This window comes from Corvus kubaryi, unplaced genomic scaffold (assembly GCF_017639235.1).
Source record: "Corvus kubaryi isolate FWS band 111438036 unplaced genomic scaffold, C.kubaryi_AGA036_p1.0 37256, whole genome shotgun sequence".
In the NCBI taxonomy this organism is placed as follows: Eukaryota; Metazoa; Chordata; class Aves; order Passeriformes; family Corvidae; genus Corvus; species Corvus kubaryi.
Genome location: NW_024581076.1, coordinates 2,949,490 through 2,966,317, shown reverse-complemented (window position 1 = coordinate 2,966,317; position 16,828 = coordinate 2,949,490). Strand labels below are relative to the sequence as shown.

The 16,828-nt window shown below is 39.5% G+C and overlaps 1 protein-coding gene across 1 annotated transcript in view; it reads left to right on the top strand.

The window, feature by feature from the left end:
- The first annotated feature begins 2,105 nt into the window (after positions 1 to 2,105).
- PGR (progesterone receptor) overlaps positions 2,106 to 16,828 on the top strand; it is a 33,844-nt gene continuing 19,121 nt past the window's right edge. The window contains exons 1-3 of the mRNA XM_042023758.1: positions 2,106 to 3,630; positions 4,827 to 4,978; positions 16,442 to 16,558. Coding sequence (XP_041879692.1) covers positions 2,453 to 3,630; positions 4,827 to 4,978; positions 16,442 to 16,558 — 1,447 coding nt within the window. The 5' untranslated portion in view covers positions 2,106 to 2,452. The remainder of the gene's footprint in view (positions 3,631 to 4,826; positions 4,979 to 16,441; positions 16,559 to 16,828) is intronic.

The following is a 16,828-nucleotide window of genomic DNA, read 5'->3' as shown; positions in this document are numbered from 1 at the left end:
GCAGCAGTGAATGAAAGCTACTTGGTGCTGCTTTCCTTTCAGGATCCTCTGTTCAGGCCATCTGTGGCTCTTCACCTCTCCTAATCCAGAAGCAGTAGGAAGGAGGAAAGTTACTGTAAGGAAACATATCCTTGAAGCACATTTTCTAAAGACGCAGGCTGCAAATGCTGTGTGCATATGGGGAAGTGGAAATGAGCAAGCCACTGCCTTGCTTTCAACGACAACCAGCTGACTAAGCATGCAAACAACAGGGGAAAACCAAAACGAGCATGGAGATGAACAGTGGTGGAGAGGAACTTCTCTCTTCTCCGAGAAAAGGCAGATTTGGGAGAAGGGAGAAATTTTGTAGCATGAAAAACAGAAACTCGGTAGTCATTGAAGCACTTCAAATTATTTGTTTTAATGTCATGTCAGAACTCGATAGAGCCTCTTAAATAATTCTTTTAACGTTGGTTCCACTGATAGGTTTTGTGAAAACATCTTCAGCTCCTGGTACTTCCTGGCCAAACAGTTCTTTCCCATGCAACATCAAAAGAGTGAAACACTGCTGTTCAAGAACTATTCCTATATTCAACAAGTGTACTTGGAAGTTCTGTTCATTCTATTGAACCTCCTAAATGTGTATAGAGTCGCCCAAATAACATCTGGGTTTTAAAATGCCAGTTACTATCACATTACCACAATTCTTTTGAATACCGAAAAAAAATAAAGATTTTCTTGTATTTATTCTTCAAGGTATAAAGAGTAGAATCCCAAAGCAGTCTATAAGCCAGTAGTATTTTGACAAGAACAATGTAGAAAGCACACACCACATTGAATAAGGTTTATGTGATGCCATTTCTTCTATAAACTTGCCTTACATGATTTCAGAACACTGAAATAATTTCCAACAGTTATGTTCCTCTCCCTGACAAGCTGTTCTTTTCAGTCTGACAATGTTTTGAAAGTAAAATAACAAAAGCAACTATTTAGTGGTGATCACAGGTGTTTTGGGGAAAAAAGGATGTTTTCTTTCAGAAAAGCATGTTACAGCTACAGGGCATGACCAAGCATTTAACAGCACACTTTTCTCTATGTATCAAAAAATACACTGATTCTACTTAAAGTCAGGACAATTACTCCTATGCCAATTTACTCTTTGTATCTTTCAACACAAGTTTCTTTCCTGAGATTTCTATATAATGAAAATTATACTAAGGCTTGTGTTGTTTTTTTGTTTGTTTTTTTTTTTCCTCCAGTTAGTAGCTGTCATATTGAGCTGAATGGGTTCTGCCACAAAGCCAGCATTTTACACAAAATGCCAGCAATTAGCTGGTGACAGCTTCTTGGTCAGAACTAACCTGGGCTGAATTGCAACCTGCTATATTAGGCTGGCCAGCCAGTCCTTTTTAAATGTCCTCTCATTTTCCGGACAAAGTAATTAAAATTTAGAAGTAATGAATGACCCCCTTTCCAGACCTTTTGCAGAAAAGACATTGTGCTTCTTGGTGTAGAGGATGCTTTGAGGTCCTGTGAAGAGCTTTACAATGCCTTGGTTTCCTTGCTACTGGAAAATGGATCTCGTGTCAGGACGGATTTTGGAACAGAGCTTAATCACGAAAAACTACATTGAACGTCTGAATGCGACAGTGAAAACCAGACAAAAGGGAGCCGTCACTGCAAATAAGTAAAGCTTGTCTTGCTCTCTGCTCTCCAAAGCAGCGACCCAACCTTGGCTTGTGCCCTCTGCTCGGTCCAAAGCTGCACTTCTTGGAATGGTAAAGAGAGAGGACGGAGCACAGGCACAAGAAGTGGGGGAAAGGGATGAGAAGACAGGGAGACGATCAGGAGAAGCAAAAAAAGCGCTGACCGAAGGCTCAGGGCGGCGGACGCGATGGGAAAGGGATGCGGGCACGGCGAACCATGGGAGGGGGACAGGAGGAGCGGAGGAGGAGCCGATGGAAGTGCCGCTGGAGGAGCCGCGGTTCCCAGAGGCAGCGCGGAGCGGTGGGACCGGGAGGGGCGAGCCCGCGCCCCGCAGCGCAGACCCTCGCTAAGGGACGGGGCTGGAGGCGACGAGGGGCGGGGAGGGAGGGACGGGGGCGTGGAGCCGGCGGCCGGCCCGCCCGGGCGGTGGGAAGCAGTCGGGGGACGAGCGGAGCGCCGAGTCAGCCTGTCCGCCGCCGCCGGAGCCTGGCAGGCACCCTGCTTTCCTGCCCGCCTCCCGCACACGCTCCCATCGTTTTCGCCTCCAGGCTGCACCGCCCCTGGCTCCGAGTCATCCCCGTCCCGGCGGCGGGGGCCAGGGCTGAGCCGTCCCCCCGGGAGCAGCACCATGTGAGCAGGACCCGCGCCACCGCCGCAGCGGGCACGTCCAGGATGTAAAGAGCTGCCTGGCTGCCCGCACTCTGCTGCTGCCCGACCGCCCCCCGGGCCGCAGACTCGCCGGCGTCCATCGCTGCCCCAAGCCAGCATGACCGAGGTGAAAGCCAAAGAGCCCAGAGCACCTCCGCCTGCCACAGACGGGGCGGTCCTGCTGCAGGGTCAGCCCGGCCGAGATCCCTTCCGCGAGGAAGCGGAGTCCATCGACATCTCCCTGGACGGGCTGCTTTACCCCAAGAGCAGCGACGAGGAGGAGGACGAAGAGGAGGAGGAGGAGGAGGAGGAAGGGGAGGAGGAGGAAGAGCCGCAGCAGCAGCATCTGGGGCAGGAGGACGGCCGGGACTCCCTCTCCTACCAACCAGGGAGCGGATCCCTCTCGGTCAAGGACTCCCTGGACACCGTCCTGCACACCTTCCTGGCGCCCGCGGCTCATGCCAGCTCCGCCGTGGTCGCGGCGCCCTGGTCCTTCTTCGAGGCGGCGGAAGCGCCCGACGGCCCGATGAGCAGCAGCCCCTCGCAGAAGGCGGGCGAAGCCGCCCCGGGAGCGCCGGGCCTCTCGCAGCCCCCGCCGCGTCCCGCCGCGCTCTGGCCGCCCGGCGATGCTCTGGTCCCCGTCGCTAAGCCGCGGCCGGCGGGGCCGGGGGGCGGCGCGGAAGGTCCCGCCGCGGTGCCCAAGGGCGATGCCCCCGGTGTCGGGGCGCTGCCCGGCGGGTCCCGGGCGGGGGACCCAGGGCAGGAATACCTGCACGTGCCGCTGCTGCCGCTCAATTCGGCCTTCCTGGCCTCGCGCACGCGGCAGCTGCTGGACGGGCCGGAGTACGAGGGCGGCGGGGTGCCGCGCTGCTCGCCCCCCGCCCCGGACCTGCCGGCCTACGGCTTCCCGCCGCCCGACGCCAAGGACGGGCCCTTCGCCTACGGCGACGTCCAGCCCGTTCTGAAGATCAAGGAGGAGGGTCTCGGCCTCGCCGCCCGCTACCCGGGGGGCGGCAGGGCCACCCCCGCGCCGGGCTGCCACGACTACCCGCAGGCTCCGCGGGCCGGGCAGGAGCCCTCGCTGGAGTGCGTCCTCTACAAAGCGGAGCCCACCCTCCTGGCCAGCGCCTACGGGCCGGCGGCGGCGCCGCCCGACAGCCTGCCCTCCACCTCGGCCGCGCCGCCGGGGCTCTACCCGGGCCTGGGGCTCAACGGGCACCAGCCGCTGGGCTTCCCGGCCGCCGTGCTCAAGGAGGGCCTGCCCCAGCTGTGCCCGCCCTACCTCGGCTACGCGCGGTAAGGCGGGGTCGGCGGGGGGCTCGCTGAGGGACGGGACCGGGGGGTCGCGCTGCGGGCCGGACAGCTCCGCACCTCCTCTGCCCGAGGGGCGGCCGTGCCGCGCGGCGGGCGCCTCGGGAGAATGGTAAGGGGATGCCGAGGAAAGGACGGGCGACGTTTCTCTCGGCGGGGGCGTTTTTGGGCTTTAAGGCAGTGCCTGCAGCCCCGTTCCCATTGCCTGCGCTGCCTGACCACGCCGCGGTGTCCCGGGGCGGTGTGAGACCAGCAGTGTCAGCTCGGCAGCTGGCACCTCGCGGCTTTGGGCACGATGACGTTCCAGGAGATAATGGTTTGTTATCGCTGCGGGACTTCAGGCCACCCGATGTCCGAGCCGGTGCCCGGCTCCAGAGAGGGCGTGCAGGTTCTCTAGGTTGCTCCCACCGGCAGCGATACCGTATTCATCAATACCTAAATATTTTCCAAAAATTTCCAAACCTCAAAAAGCACAAAAAAAAGAAAACTGAAACTGAAACACTTGTATATTGATTTTCTAGAATGAAATGGAGTACTATGATGCCGAGATGTGCATTACCTAGAAATAGGTACAAAAAAAGTGCATACAATGGTACAGTTTCAATGGAAATTCTTTCTCTTAGTAAATACAGTTGTTACCTAGATTAGTCTGCCTTTTCTTGGAGACGAATTGGAAATATCATTGATATCCCCATCAGACTTAGTTACTGCTGAGAACACGGCAGATGAATGGGGGGGGGTGATAAACTGATTAGTAAAGATTTTTTAAGCTGAAATGACATTTCATATTTCCCATATGAAAGAGGCCTTTGAAACTCAATGGCCATCTCTATCTGATTCTATCTCTGTGCAGGAGTAAAACGTCATCGCTATGACTTCACTCACAAGAGTTGTTGATCTGAGGAAGGTGAACATTTTAACAGAATGTCTAGATGGTACCTTTTTTCGCTAAATGGATTAAAATATAACTTTATGCTTTTTTGCACGCCTTTCTTGTAGTACCATAGAAGAGACAAACCATTAAGCAGAAAGGCAATCATACGTTAGTTTTTTCCTGTCCTTCTGTATCTTGATTATGAATTTTAAAATGAAGTTTTTGATATAAAACTCATTAATTCAGGTAAGTAGTTAACTGTGCAAAGCTAGATCTTTAATTTCTTTTAATTCTTTTTGTTTTCAAGGCCAGATACAGAAACCAGCCAAAGTTCTCAGTTCAGTTTTGAATCGCTACCCCAGAAGATTTGTCTCATCTGTGGTGATGAGGCTTCAGGTTGCCACTATGGAGTACTTACCTGTGGAAGTTGTAAAGTCTTCTTTAAAAGGGCAATGGAAGGTACTATATGATGCCATTGTTCCTAATTATCTGAAATATGTCTTCTAGACACTGCTAGGACATACTGCTTATTTATTGCTCAACTTTATAAATATTATCCCTGTAGTAATTTTTTTTTTATTTTGTCAACTCTGTTTAAATATTACAGTGAATATTGAAAAAGTTCTTCCTTAATAGATTTTTCTAGTATTATTTGTTTTACTTTACTTTTTTGCTATTTATTATTTACAGTTTATCAGTTAATCTTTCCAGGTAGGAAGAATTAAATAAAATTTTGGTGTATTATACAACCTGTTTTATAAAGTATTAATGGTGTTCAAAGGAAAATATTGTGGGTAAGAACTAATGCTAGGCAGAGAAGAATTTATTTTGGCTTTGTTCACTTTTTGAAGTCATGAAATTTTTCTTGCTTTCAAGTTGCAGAGTTTTGGCTTCCTGGGAGTTATGGAAGTATTTAAAATTTCACTGAACTCTTTCAAGTCATAATAACAATAAATGCATTTGACTTGTTCCAAATAGTTGTTAAATTGCAAAGTCAGGCTGGAAGTTTACTGAAACAGTAGCAATACCTATGTTTATTTTTTCTTTTTGGATTATATTATATGCATTGTCTACTGAAATTTTAAATATGAATAAAAGAGCAGATAATTTTATATAGTTCAACAGATAAAGCAGTAAAACAAATCCTTCTACTTTTTAGGCTTTGTCTCCTTTTTTGATTTTTTATCTGATCCTGTTAGAACTAGGATATTCAAATTTCTCCCGTACATTTAACAAAACCATTGTTCAAATGGATAAGATTCCTTAAAATAAAAATAAATGCATCATGTATTTTCTTGTTGTGATACATAGTTTTTTCAGCTTTATAGACTTTATCTCTCTCCAAATAAAAAAGGGGAATATTGGAAAAGTAAATGCTTAGTAAAATAATATAATTAGATTTTTTGTTTCACAGTGCTGTTACTTTCTACTTTAAGCATATGCTCATGTTCTTCCTTTATTTTACATTAAGTATTTGCAAAGTGGACTTGGTGGGCTAGGTAAATTTTTGAGCCAGTGCCACGTTTTCTCTAACACATTTAATGGGTTTCATGAGAAAACTACTAGAAACATTTGTGTTAGGTTGCAAAGCTCTTAAGTTACTTTCAGTTTCTCTGACTCCTAGCTGATCTCTTGGTTTGGCTTCACATTTTTTTGTTATGTTTTGCTAAATCAGCCAAATATTTTTTAAAAGTCAGTGAGATGAAGTTTTAATGCCGAGTGTAGTGTAATTTATGAGTGCTGTATTTTAAAATAAATTTTATTTTTGCTTTTTACCTATATAATAATATTGTAATTTTTTCTTTGAATTTGATTCTGTCAGTTTTAGATGTCATCTCTTTTTTATTTAGTACCCAGTTCTTTTTGCAGTAGGTGAACCTGCTCAAAAACTTATTACTGTTCAGCAGAAATATTTTAATGAGAAATGTTAAGAAGGAATATAACTTGATACAAGGAACATCTTGAAGTTTTTTCACAGATTATTCAAAGTCTGTATTTGCAGAGTCTTACCAAGTTGAGAATACAGAAGTATATGGAGACAAATGAGAGGTCAATGCCATTACATAAACAAAACTCTTATGTTTTAAATAGCAACTTCATAATTTTAATTTTTAAATGATTCTACAGATTGAGAGTGTGGTGGGGAAGTGTGTTCGAGTTTTTTAGTAAGGATTTTCAAAGAATGTACAACTACATCAGAAACCTGACTGTAATCAGAAAAGATACAGGTTATTTAACCTGATAGAAAGGAATGTCAGGCACGAGCACTGTGGGCATTGGCAAAATAACCAAATACTGTTAAACTTGTTTTTGTGTAGAAAGTGCAAGACTACAGGGGGTTCCTTAGAGATGGACCGATGGACTTCTTACTTTCATTACAGTACACTATAGAATTACCAGTACGGAAACAATCCCATTTATTGACAGATACTTGATTTTATATGAACTTTAAGTACTTTTTAAAAAATTTCATATCAGAAATAATGGTGGGAAATTGCTCCTGTGTAGGAAGAAACAGGAGAAATTTAAATGCAATAGAAAATACGGTTTAAAATTCACACTGGCAACTGCATAAATTTGAGACATATTTCTTCCATGAAATGTCTCCCTGCCCATCACTTCTCAGAGTGTAAAGGCAGTATTTACCTTTTTAAATTTTTAGTGTTACTACAGACATGTATTTTAATAATAATTCATGCAAATAAGATGTTACATTTTGTGAGTAAAAATTCCTGGTCAAAACTCTACTTTTCATATCATTTCCATACAGTACTGATCTTCATGAGAAATTAGAACATGTTTGGAAATAGCTGGGTATTTCATGGATTTTCTCTGTCTTGTGATAGTTTTTTGTATGTTACAAGGTTTTGTGCATAGATAAAAAAGTACTTAATACAGTGACATTACATTTGCTGGAAAATGTCTATTTTCTATTTTAATTATTTCTGTAATCTGAGATGCATTTGCTGTTTGAAATCAAACAGCCTATGTATTTTTTGTAATTTTTTTTTTCACAGAAATTGTTCTATTCAGACACCATTTATTTTACCTTCCCTGGTGTGAGGATAATACTTTATTGGTTAAGTACTTCCATTTGAATAAAATGGGCTGCTATATTATCCAGAAAACTCTTTTTTTTCCCATATCTAATTTTTTTGAAATAAAAACAGATTATTTAAAATACTCAGACTGAACCATCATTTAAAACTGTATATACTAATTATGAATTAATCATACATTTGAATGTAACTACTACATACACATACAACTTAACAAGGGGTCAGAGTTGTGTGAGGATCACAAAGATTACTTAAAACGTTTCTTGGCACTAAATTCTAAAATATATATGATTTTGTAGGTATTTTCTGTCTTTTGGGTTCTTGGTTCCCCATATGTGGCTATATATATGAAGAAAAGGTTGGTGCTAATACAATAAACGTATTTTTCTTAAGTCAAAATCTTGAAGTAGGTTAAACAAAAATACAAGTCCTTTCTTTGGGAACCTCTAGTATAGCAGATATTTTAAAAAGTTACTACTGCAAGTGAGGAGGAGAAAAGAGACAAAGATACTGGGTTGTTTTTTCCTAGGAAACATTTATTTGCATTGAGAGGTTTTCTGTTGGACCCTTACAAATAACCACTAGTCTGTAGATTCACTTAATGTACAAAGAAATTACGAGGCTTTTAAAAAATGCTTTAAAGATCTCCTTTGAGTATAATGAAAAAAATGAAAGGTACTGCTATTTATATTCTTATATTTATATTTATATGTGCTGATGGGGTACTGCTGTTCCTGTCAGTGAGCGGAGAGTGATGAGCATTTTGGAGATAGAAATCAAAAAATTTCAGAAATAATATTCAAAATGCTTTCAAATATGTAGAATTACTGTATTTGAAAAGTAATTTGCCGCTGGTGATCAGGCATCATTTAAGTGCTACCAATATATCTCATTCATGATTACAAACATAGAGGAGAATATTTCTAACAGGGCATGAGGAGAATGAAGATCACGATATCAACTTTTACTTTTCTTGGACTAAATTGCCAAACAGTCATTAGTGATGTCGTATAAAGATTCCTTCATGCAAAACCATGCAGGGCAGCTATGATCAAAATGCTTGTGGAACACCAAGGTAAAATATCTGTCCGTGAACAGGAACCCAGTGTTAAGAGTTGGGATTCTGGAGTTACACTGTTGCTAACACAGGATTTCTTGTTCATCTGCATTTTTGCCTTCTTGCTGGAAGTGTCTCCTTTGCAGTGGTTTTACTAATGAAAAGTTTAAATTACCTAAGTCCTGAAAAACAATTTGAATGCTGTTTTTCCTATCATAAACTCTCACTTCTTATTTTTGTTCTGTATTTATGTATGCACTTTGTTTATATTATTGATATGTAAGGAAAGCAGTAACCCAAACCCGAAGAGTTTGAGAACAACATGAATACATGATATTACAGCAGATCAGTCAGAAACTGACTCTTGGTTTTTTTAAATACCTGACAATGTGTTACAAACTTGATCAAATGATTGTATAGAATTTGTCTAGTGTTGATATGTGCTTTAAGGTCAGGGTAGCAACTCTGTTGCATCAATGACATCAGAGAACAAGCTCAATATTTAGCTGACCAAGTGTGAACTTTTCTTCTCTCTGACTCCTGAATTTGGTAAACTGGCAGAAAGTTGGATTTCCGTGAGATTTTTTCACTCTCTGTATATGGAGGGGTTCTGTGCAGTAATTGATGATGAGCTACACCTACACAGTAAGAAGGTTGATCATGAATTCAACCAAACTTTCTGATAAAGTTTATCTGACCTTATCAGTGTTATGCTAGTTTTGTGATGGGAGTGTGATTCACTATGTACAGAGTGAAATACTATGCATAAGGAAAATTGCTGGTCTAAACAGCTGTGCTTTTCCAAAGCTAAAGAATATAAAATGGTACAGCATGCCAAGTATTTAAAGAACTGCCAACCACTAGTAGAAAATGCTCTTTGAAAACAGAGAGAAATACAATACTGTAGAGACCCTTTCAGCAGTAAAGTTGATGAAGCTGGTGTTAAAAGTTCCTTTTTCTCCTAACTCTGAAGGGTTTTCTCATTTTTAATCCAACATTCCAGTCTGGATCTTGGGATCAGCATTTGGTACAGCATGTACTGTAAACCTGATGGTGATGAAATTTTCATGAAGTAGAAAACATGCAAACACACAAAGCATAGACATGGCAGGTTGAGAGATAAAAATGCTTTTCACTCAATAGAACAGATTTGATGTTGTTGAAGTTCTTCTATTTTGCACATGGCCAAAATGTGTTAAAGTACAGAAATCTAAGTGATTTTTCAAATTGAAATGTACAAAATTGCTTTATTAAGGAGCCTAAAATACAAACGGAAAATGTCACTTTTGTGAGTTCAAAGAATTTACATCATGAAAATGGAAAGAAGAAAATCTGCATCAATACATAATTATGTATCTTCATCACACTTCAAAAGTATTTGTTGTCCAGCAATTTGACTAGCAGCAATTTGATGGACTGATTTATATGAGGCACAATGGTGAAGTGCTTTGGCTCTTGTGCTAATGCTGGGCTTCCTACTGCTCTAATAGTGACTTTACCACTGTTTTCCTAATAGACATGGCTTAGAATAGCTGCAGAAATGTCAACCATTAAAATTTCTGGTTTAACTTCTACATAGTATTTTAGAAGCAGTATTGTATATTATCTTAAACATCTTTTCAGGTGGATTAGAAGCTATTTCAGGTAGTGTAAAATTGCATGCTTTGAAGAGCACCACCAACTACCTGCTCAGGGTTGCTAATACTCTGTTCTAACTTCCCAAATGCACAATGTGAGTAACCTGGACTCATCTGAAGTTCATTTTACAGTGAATGGAGAGAAACAAGAAATTTTAGGAAGAAATTCACTGACATTTCTAATATGTACTTGTGATGAAAATGACAGTATTCTAACTAACTCTTTCTCAGCACTGAGTGTAAAGGAGTATCAGATGACCATGTACTCTGTTTGCATTTGGTGATATGAGTCCTAGCCATATCACCAAGGTACCTAATTCAGTTCTGTAGTATATGAAAGAAATATAATAAGCATATGAAATACTAATTTCATATTGCTTAAGTATTATATATAAGGTATTATAGATGTTATTATATTATTTCACATATAAAAATCATACTCAGTTGAAGTATTAGAATATTCATAAATTTTTTGATGTAAGTATATAAAGTGTAAGTATTTATAGTAAAACTGTCCTCTGCTAAAAGTAGATTTGGGGTTGATGGTGTCCATCGCTGTATTTGTTCCACAGTAGTCATGATGTACCACTAGGAGTGTTTTGATAGGTGTCTACAATTTAGAATCTAATTAATCAAATAGCATCAAATTAATCTAGGGTGTTTCAAGCAAGAGGCAGCAATACTTGGGTTTTTTGCACATTGCTTTTTTCTGCTATTAATGTTTCTGTGGTTTTCCATCTGTATTGCTCATAGTGCATGATCCTGTCCCACTCGTTCAGTTGTAGGACAAGTCAAGGAATATAAGGAAAATATATACGGAAAAACTCAACATGGCAATGTGTGATAATTCCATTAAAATTAGAGTGATAGGATGACTGAAATGCAAATATAAAGAGTCTCATCTTGATAGAAGAACATAACACTCAGGGCTCAAAAGCAGAACAACTGATACCATAGTTCTGTATACCTCTGAAATAGTTGGTGTGTTTTTCAAGTAGGTTTTGTGTCCAAATCCCATGTTTCGTATTTGTAAGAAATAGACCCCCTATTGACAAAAATGCTGACACTTCCATCATTTTACATATTTATGTCACTGATGGAGTTAATTTCTTAGAAATTATGACCAAGGAACAATTGTGACACAATGCCATAAAAAGAACTGGAAATAGTGACTTATAGAAGCTACCATATCTTCCTGAAAGGGTATTAGCTGTGGAAAATTTTTACTGTTGTCTGTTCCCATATTTAGACTCCAAGATTTTATTCATTTCAAGGCATTGCAGTGATAAACAGTCTAGGCAAACCAACTGAAAATCAATATGAAACAGTATTCCTAATTTTGCAGCTCATTATAGTTTCCATGAATTATGACTTAATCTTGTTTCATTTTGTTTTTCTGTGGTTTTGGGCTTGTTTTGTTTTCTCTTTCTTGGTCAAAATGGTGGAACAGACAGAGAAATGTAAAAAGATTAAAAAACAGGATTGTAATTTTTCACTCTAGAAATGAATGAAAACAAGATAGCTACATTTAATTGTTCTGTTTTGTAGATATCATTTAAAAAGTGTTCTCTCTTCAGAGGTTTCTCTTCGGAGAAGTGATTTTGGAAGGAAAAAGACAATAGTATTGCAGGATTCACAGCAAAAGGCAGGAAGATTTTGAGATCAGTATACAAGAGGAGGAAAGAATCAGTCAAAAGTGTTATAAACAATCATTTTTATTTCTTTCAGTATGAAATATATTATTATGAAGAAAGAAATTCCACATTATTTCAGTTAGATTCCAGGATGGAATATATTCACAAGTTCCTCTGCTTTCCACTCTTTGTCCTCTTTGGTCCATTGAATCCTTAATTCTCTGCTGTGGAGCAGACTTGCATCAATAGCAGGTCTTTCTTTATACCAATATAGGCAACAGAGTAGAAGTCCCGACACCTACTTAGGATTGGAAAATGAGAATTTTACTTCCATGGGCAAAGAGGGAAATGTAAATCTTTATCAAAAGATTATGCATGGTAAAGTCCATGGGGGATGTGGATTTTGGGTAAGTAGAGTCAGAAGTCTCACTTCAGGGACTTTATGTTTAGAGAAAATATTAACACAGAAATAAAATTGATATTAAATTAAAAAACCCCAACAACATTATTTGAGGTGTGTGGAATCTTGGAGACTAATAGCATGGAATGGCATACAGGGACATGGAGACTGTGTAGTATAGATTCCTAGTTCTCCAAGACCAAATCTCATAAAACCACATCCTGAGACATAAATTCGACCCATATTTGCTGTTTTGCACATTGAAACAGTGTAAATAGAAGAGTGTTACATTTAGATCTGGGCTAAAGTCGATATAGTTGTATTTCCCATTTTACCAAGGATGAACTAGGCCAGACTGTTTGCCTAGCTGTGGAAAACCTGTCTTGTCAGAGCATGTTCAGGGTAAGAATTACCCTGTATTTGCTCTGACAAGTCAGGTTTTCCACAAGCTAAGGACTAGCCTAGTCTATTGTCTTAGCTTCCAGAAGTCAGATTTTTACTCAAAAGCTACATCTGCACCATTATGTTTAGTTAGGTATACAGATGAAATTATTTTCCATTTTTTAAATTTCAAACCCATGTTTATTGTCAGCTTCCATTGTGGGTTTTGTGTTGTTTTGGTTTTTTTTTTATTTAATTGGTACTTTTGAAGAGGTAAAACATACTGTTAGAAAATTATTGATCAAAACCTTGAGGCTAGCCTTCAGGAAGCAAAAAGTTGATATTGGGAGACATTTGGCAGTTAAATAATTTGCAAAGAGATGCAATAGATATCTGCAAGCTTTAGACAGAAATCTAAAACTAGGCTAAATAAAACACCATGTATTCTGCAAAGAACAGTCCTCCAGAGGTTGATGGTTTTATACAAAAGCAGTGGCAGTTAAGAGAGGTACAAAGAGGCAGAATCACATTTGGGAGGGAGAAAAAAAGAGTGGAGATAGTACTCTTTGCAGATAGAAGGAACTGAGAGTTTGCAAACAAGTGCTTTGCTTCTGTGCAGGGTGGCAGCAGTTCAGCACAGATGCACTTACCCAAATAACTGATTGCTTCATCTGATACACCAGGTGCAGATAAAGCTTTATGTTTTCCATGTTTTGTACATCTGCAAAGTCTCTGCAGCTCATGAGTTTACTGGAGTGATTGTAAGGGGCTTACAACATGTCAGTAAGCTAAGTTAGTAGTGCAGTTTGTAAAGATATTGTATGTGCTACTTCCAGCACTATTTGGATTAAAAACCTCCCAGTATAGCAGTAGTCATTACAGGACTTAAAATTGTGTTTGCCTGCCTACATTAGAACTTGCACCTTTGCTAACACAAATGGATTTTGATGGAAGTTAAGAAAAATGTAAGAATCTGGAACATTTAAGCGACAGATGAAATCACCTCTGTATTTTCTAAATCAAGCTGGTTATGACCCAGTATATCAAGAGTGACCCTCAATGTGCACTTTCAAAAAATAGTGAAAAGTAAGCATGCATAAGAAACTTAACATTGGATGAAGCTTTCTGAAGATGAGGCAATTGCCAGAAAGTTCCTAGGTTCATATTTTTGTAAGAAATGCTAATACCAACCTTTACTTTCAAACTTGTGCTCTAGTGATTATACTACTACTACCCTGTTTTTTTTCTGAGTATGTAGTTGTTTGTTTTGTTTTTTGTTTTCCTGGTTATAATGATAGTAGTCATAGAAAAGATACTGAACATGAAGTTACCAATTGAATGGTGATTTTATCTTGACAGGGGGTTTTGGGTACTTCATTAGTACATGCATTTGGTATAACTGCAATGCTCCCATATTGAAGACAATTAGTTCAAATCTAAATGATCCTGAAGATGGAACTGTAGCAAATATATTTTCAAATAATTATTTTATCATCCCAGAAAAACCTTCCAGACATCTTCATCTAACTAAATATTTTCCTATCATTTTGAAATTAGGCAAATATATGGCATGTGTTTGTTTATTACACAGTCTCTCCTTCAGATGGCTGCTGTCCCTAAAGTATTAATGCCAAGCAAGTAACAGTTTCTCAGAATCCAGCTTTGCACAATGGTAGAAGTGATTTCAAATGGGAACATTTACTCAGATTAATCAACTGCTATGAGATCCACTCAGGTGACCATGATAATAATAAAAATCCTTTGCAGATGAAACAGAGAAATAGCAAATAATTGAAGCTTACATGTTTTCCAAATAAGTTGCAGCTGAATCAAAATGAGTGGAATACACCTTGGGACAGAAGGTGTCAGGGAAATGTGGGATAGAGATGAGTGGAGCAGAAAACTCACATGAAGGTGTAAGTCAAGGGCAGGATATGACTGTGGTTTCTTAATAGTCTTGAAAACAACAAAGTTGTTAACACTAAGCATCAAGAAGCGCCTGAGTTTTTGTCACCATAATCCCTTGGGAGGGTTGGGTTGGCAGTGTTTTGGCTTTTAAACAAATATTACTGTGCCCAAATTCTAGTAACAGATTTCATTTCTGGCCTGGTATACACTGGGTAGAGAGACTATTCAATCCTGTCTAATCTGAAACTTCAGAACATATGAACATGGAAGTGTAGTTTTCATAACTGTGATTCAATTACGATTTGTTTTGTAAATGTGAAAGTGTTGTTCAGTCTTAGATTTTTAATAAGCAGGACAAGGTTTATATGGATTCAGATCATCTTGTGTAGACTTAACCGATTCCCTGGAAGAGAGGTCCAGAAGAAATCCTCTTTCAGGGAACCAAAGAAAAACCCCAAAACAAGACAAGAACAAACAAAACTTTAACTATACTTAAGCATTCCTTCGTAAATTAGGTGTGCATAAAAGCCCTAGAACGCCAAAGAGCTGAGATAATCTTCATGGATTTTAATTAAACTAATGGAGTTTTAAAATTGTTGTCACTTATAAAAAGACTGAATGCTTTTTGTAGCTTATAAAGGCAAAGAAAGATGAGGAAAATCTACAAGTAATCCCAAGGAAGAATTGTTCAAAATAAGTGTTTTGCTTACTGGTCTGCTGCCAATAGCAAGACAGATTTTTATTCATTTGTCTACTTGTGGTAATGTTTCCTGTAAGAGGGAGTCCAGGATTAGAATTAGTGGGAGAAAGTAAATGAGAATTTCTTCTGATTAAAACATTATTAAGGACTTTTTTGTTGCCAGGCAATGTGTGAGGCAACTGGTTTTTTTACCTGTAGTTTTCTAAAAAAAAAAAAGAAGAAATCATTATGAAAATGAATTTCAGACAATTTGGTTTCTTTCACTAAAAACAAACAGGTTGTTTTTAATGTTATGGTTAAAAGTAAATTATTTATCTTTTAAAAGCACAGAAACAAATGCATTGTTTTGCATGGTTCAGTGCTAACTCTTTTCTAGGTCTAGAAGTCTGAAAATTTAAAAGGTTTGGTACTGAATTCTGTTATATTTGGAGGTCCATATCCACAATATTCCATTTAATCTTTTGCTTTGCTGAAAGCTAATTTCATTGAAATGATTCCATTTCAATATAGTAATGCCAGGTTCTTTCTAACAAAGTCATTCAGAATTAAACAATAAACTAGGATAACCTAAACCACAGAGTTACAGCCTCCTTCTATTTGTTCTTTTTGGCTCTGTTGGCTGCACCTGGTCTGCTGGTATTTCAGCAGGGTTAGTATAGAGCTGCTTCTCCATCAGAGGTCATTTACTCTGCTTAAGGGACTTTTTTTTTTTGCACTGCCCCAACTTCTTCATTCTGTTTTTCTGTCAGAAACTCTACATCAATCCAAGCACAATTTACTTATGTTCTTTGAAAACAGGATCAATAACTTCAAAGAAAAAGAAGTTTTAAAGAAACAAATGGTCTGTCCTCATGCTTGATTTACTTAAGAAATATTGTAAGTACAATAATTTAAGCAGTTCATGCTGCCTGCTAGTTATTTTGGAATTTCATGATGGGGAGTTTCACCCTTAAACAGGCCAAATAAAACATTATATTCAAATAATAACATGATTAGTCAAAAGGTAGAGTAAAATGAAAGAGTTTTCATTTTATGGTTCAAGTACACTTTTTTGAATCTTCAGTTATTTTTGAAACATTTAGACACAGAAATAATTTTGTCATGTTAGAAAATGTAGTATTCATCCTGTTTTTCTCTTGCCTACAGGGCAGCACAACTATTTATGTGCTGGAAGAAATGACTGCATAGTCGATAAAATCCGTAGGAAGAACTGCCCAGCATGTCGCTTGAGGAAGTGCTGTCAAGCTGGTATGGTCCTGGGAGGTGAGCTGTTTTTCAAGTGGATTTGTAAAAGTAGGCAGTCAAGTACACTATCTTCAGTCTGTCGAGGTTAAACAACATTACTTTGATAATGTAAAGGAAAGAACCACATTCAAATGTTATTTTTGGAAGAATTACCTAATGTTTTATAATTTCTTAGAATTTTTCTTTAGTGAGTCTGAAAACCCTGAAACAAAAATACCTTTCTGTAGGAATCTCTGTGTACCCTTACACTCATTTTCTTGAAAGGAAAGGAGTTATGTCTTTGGTGTA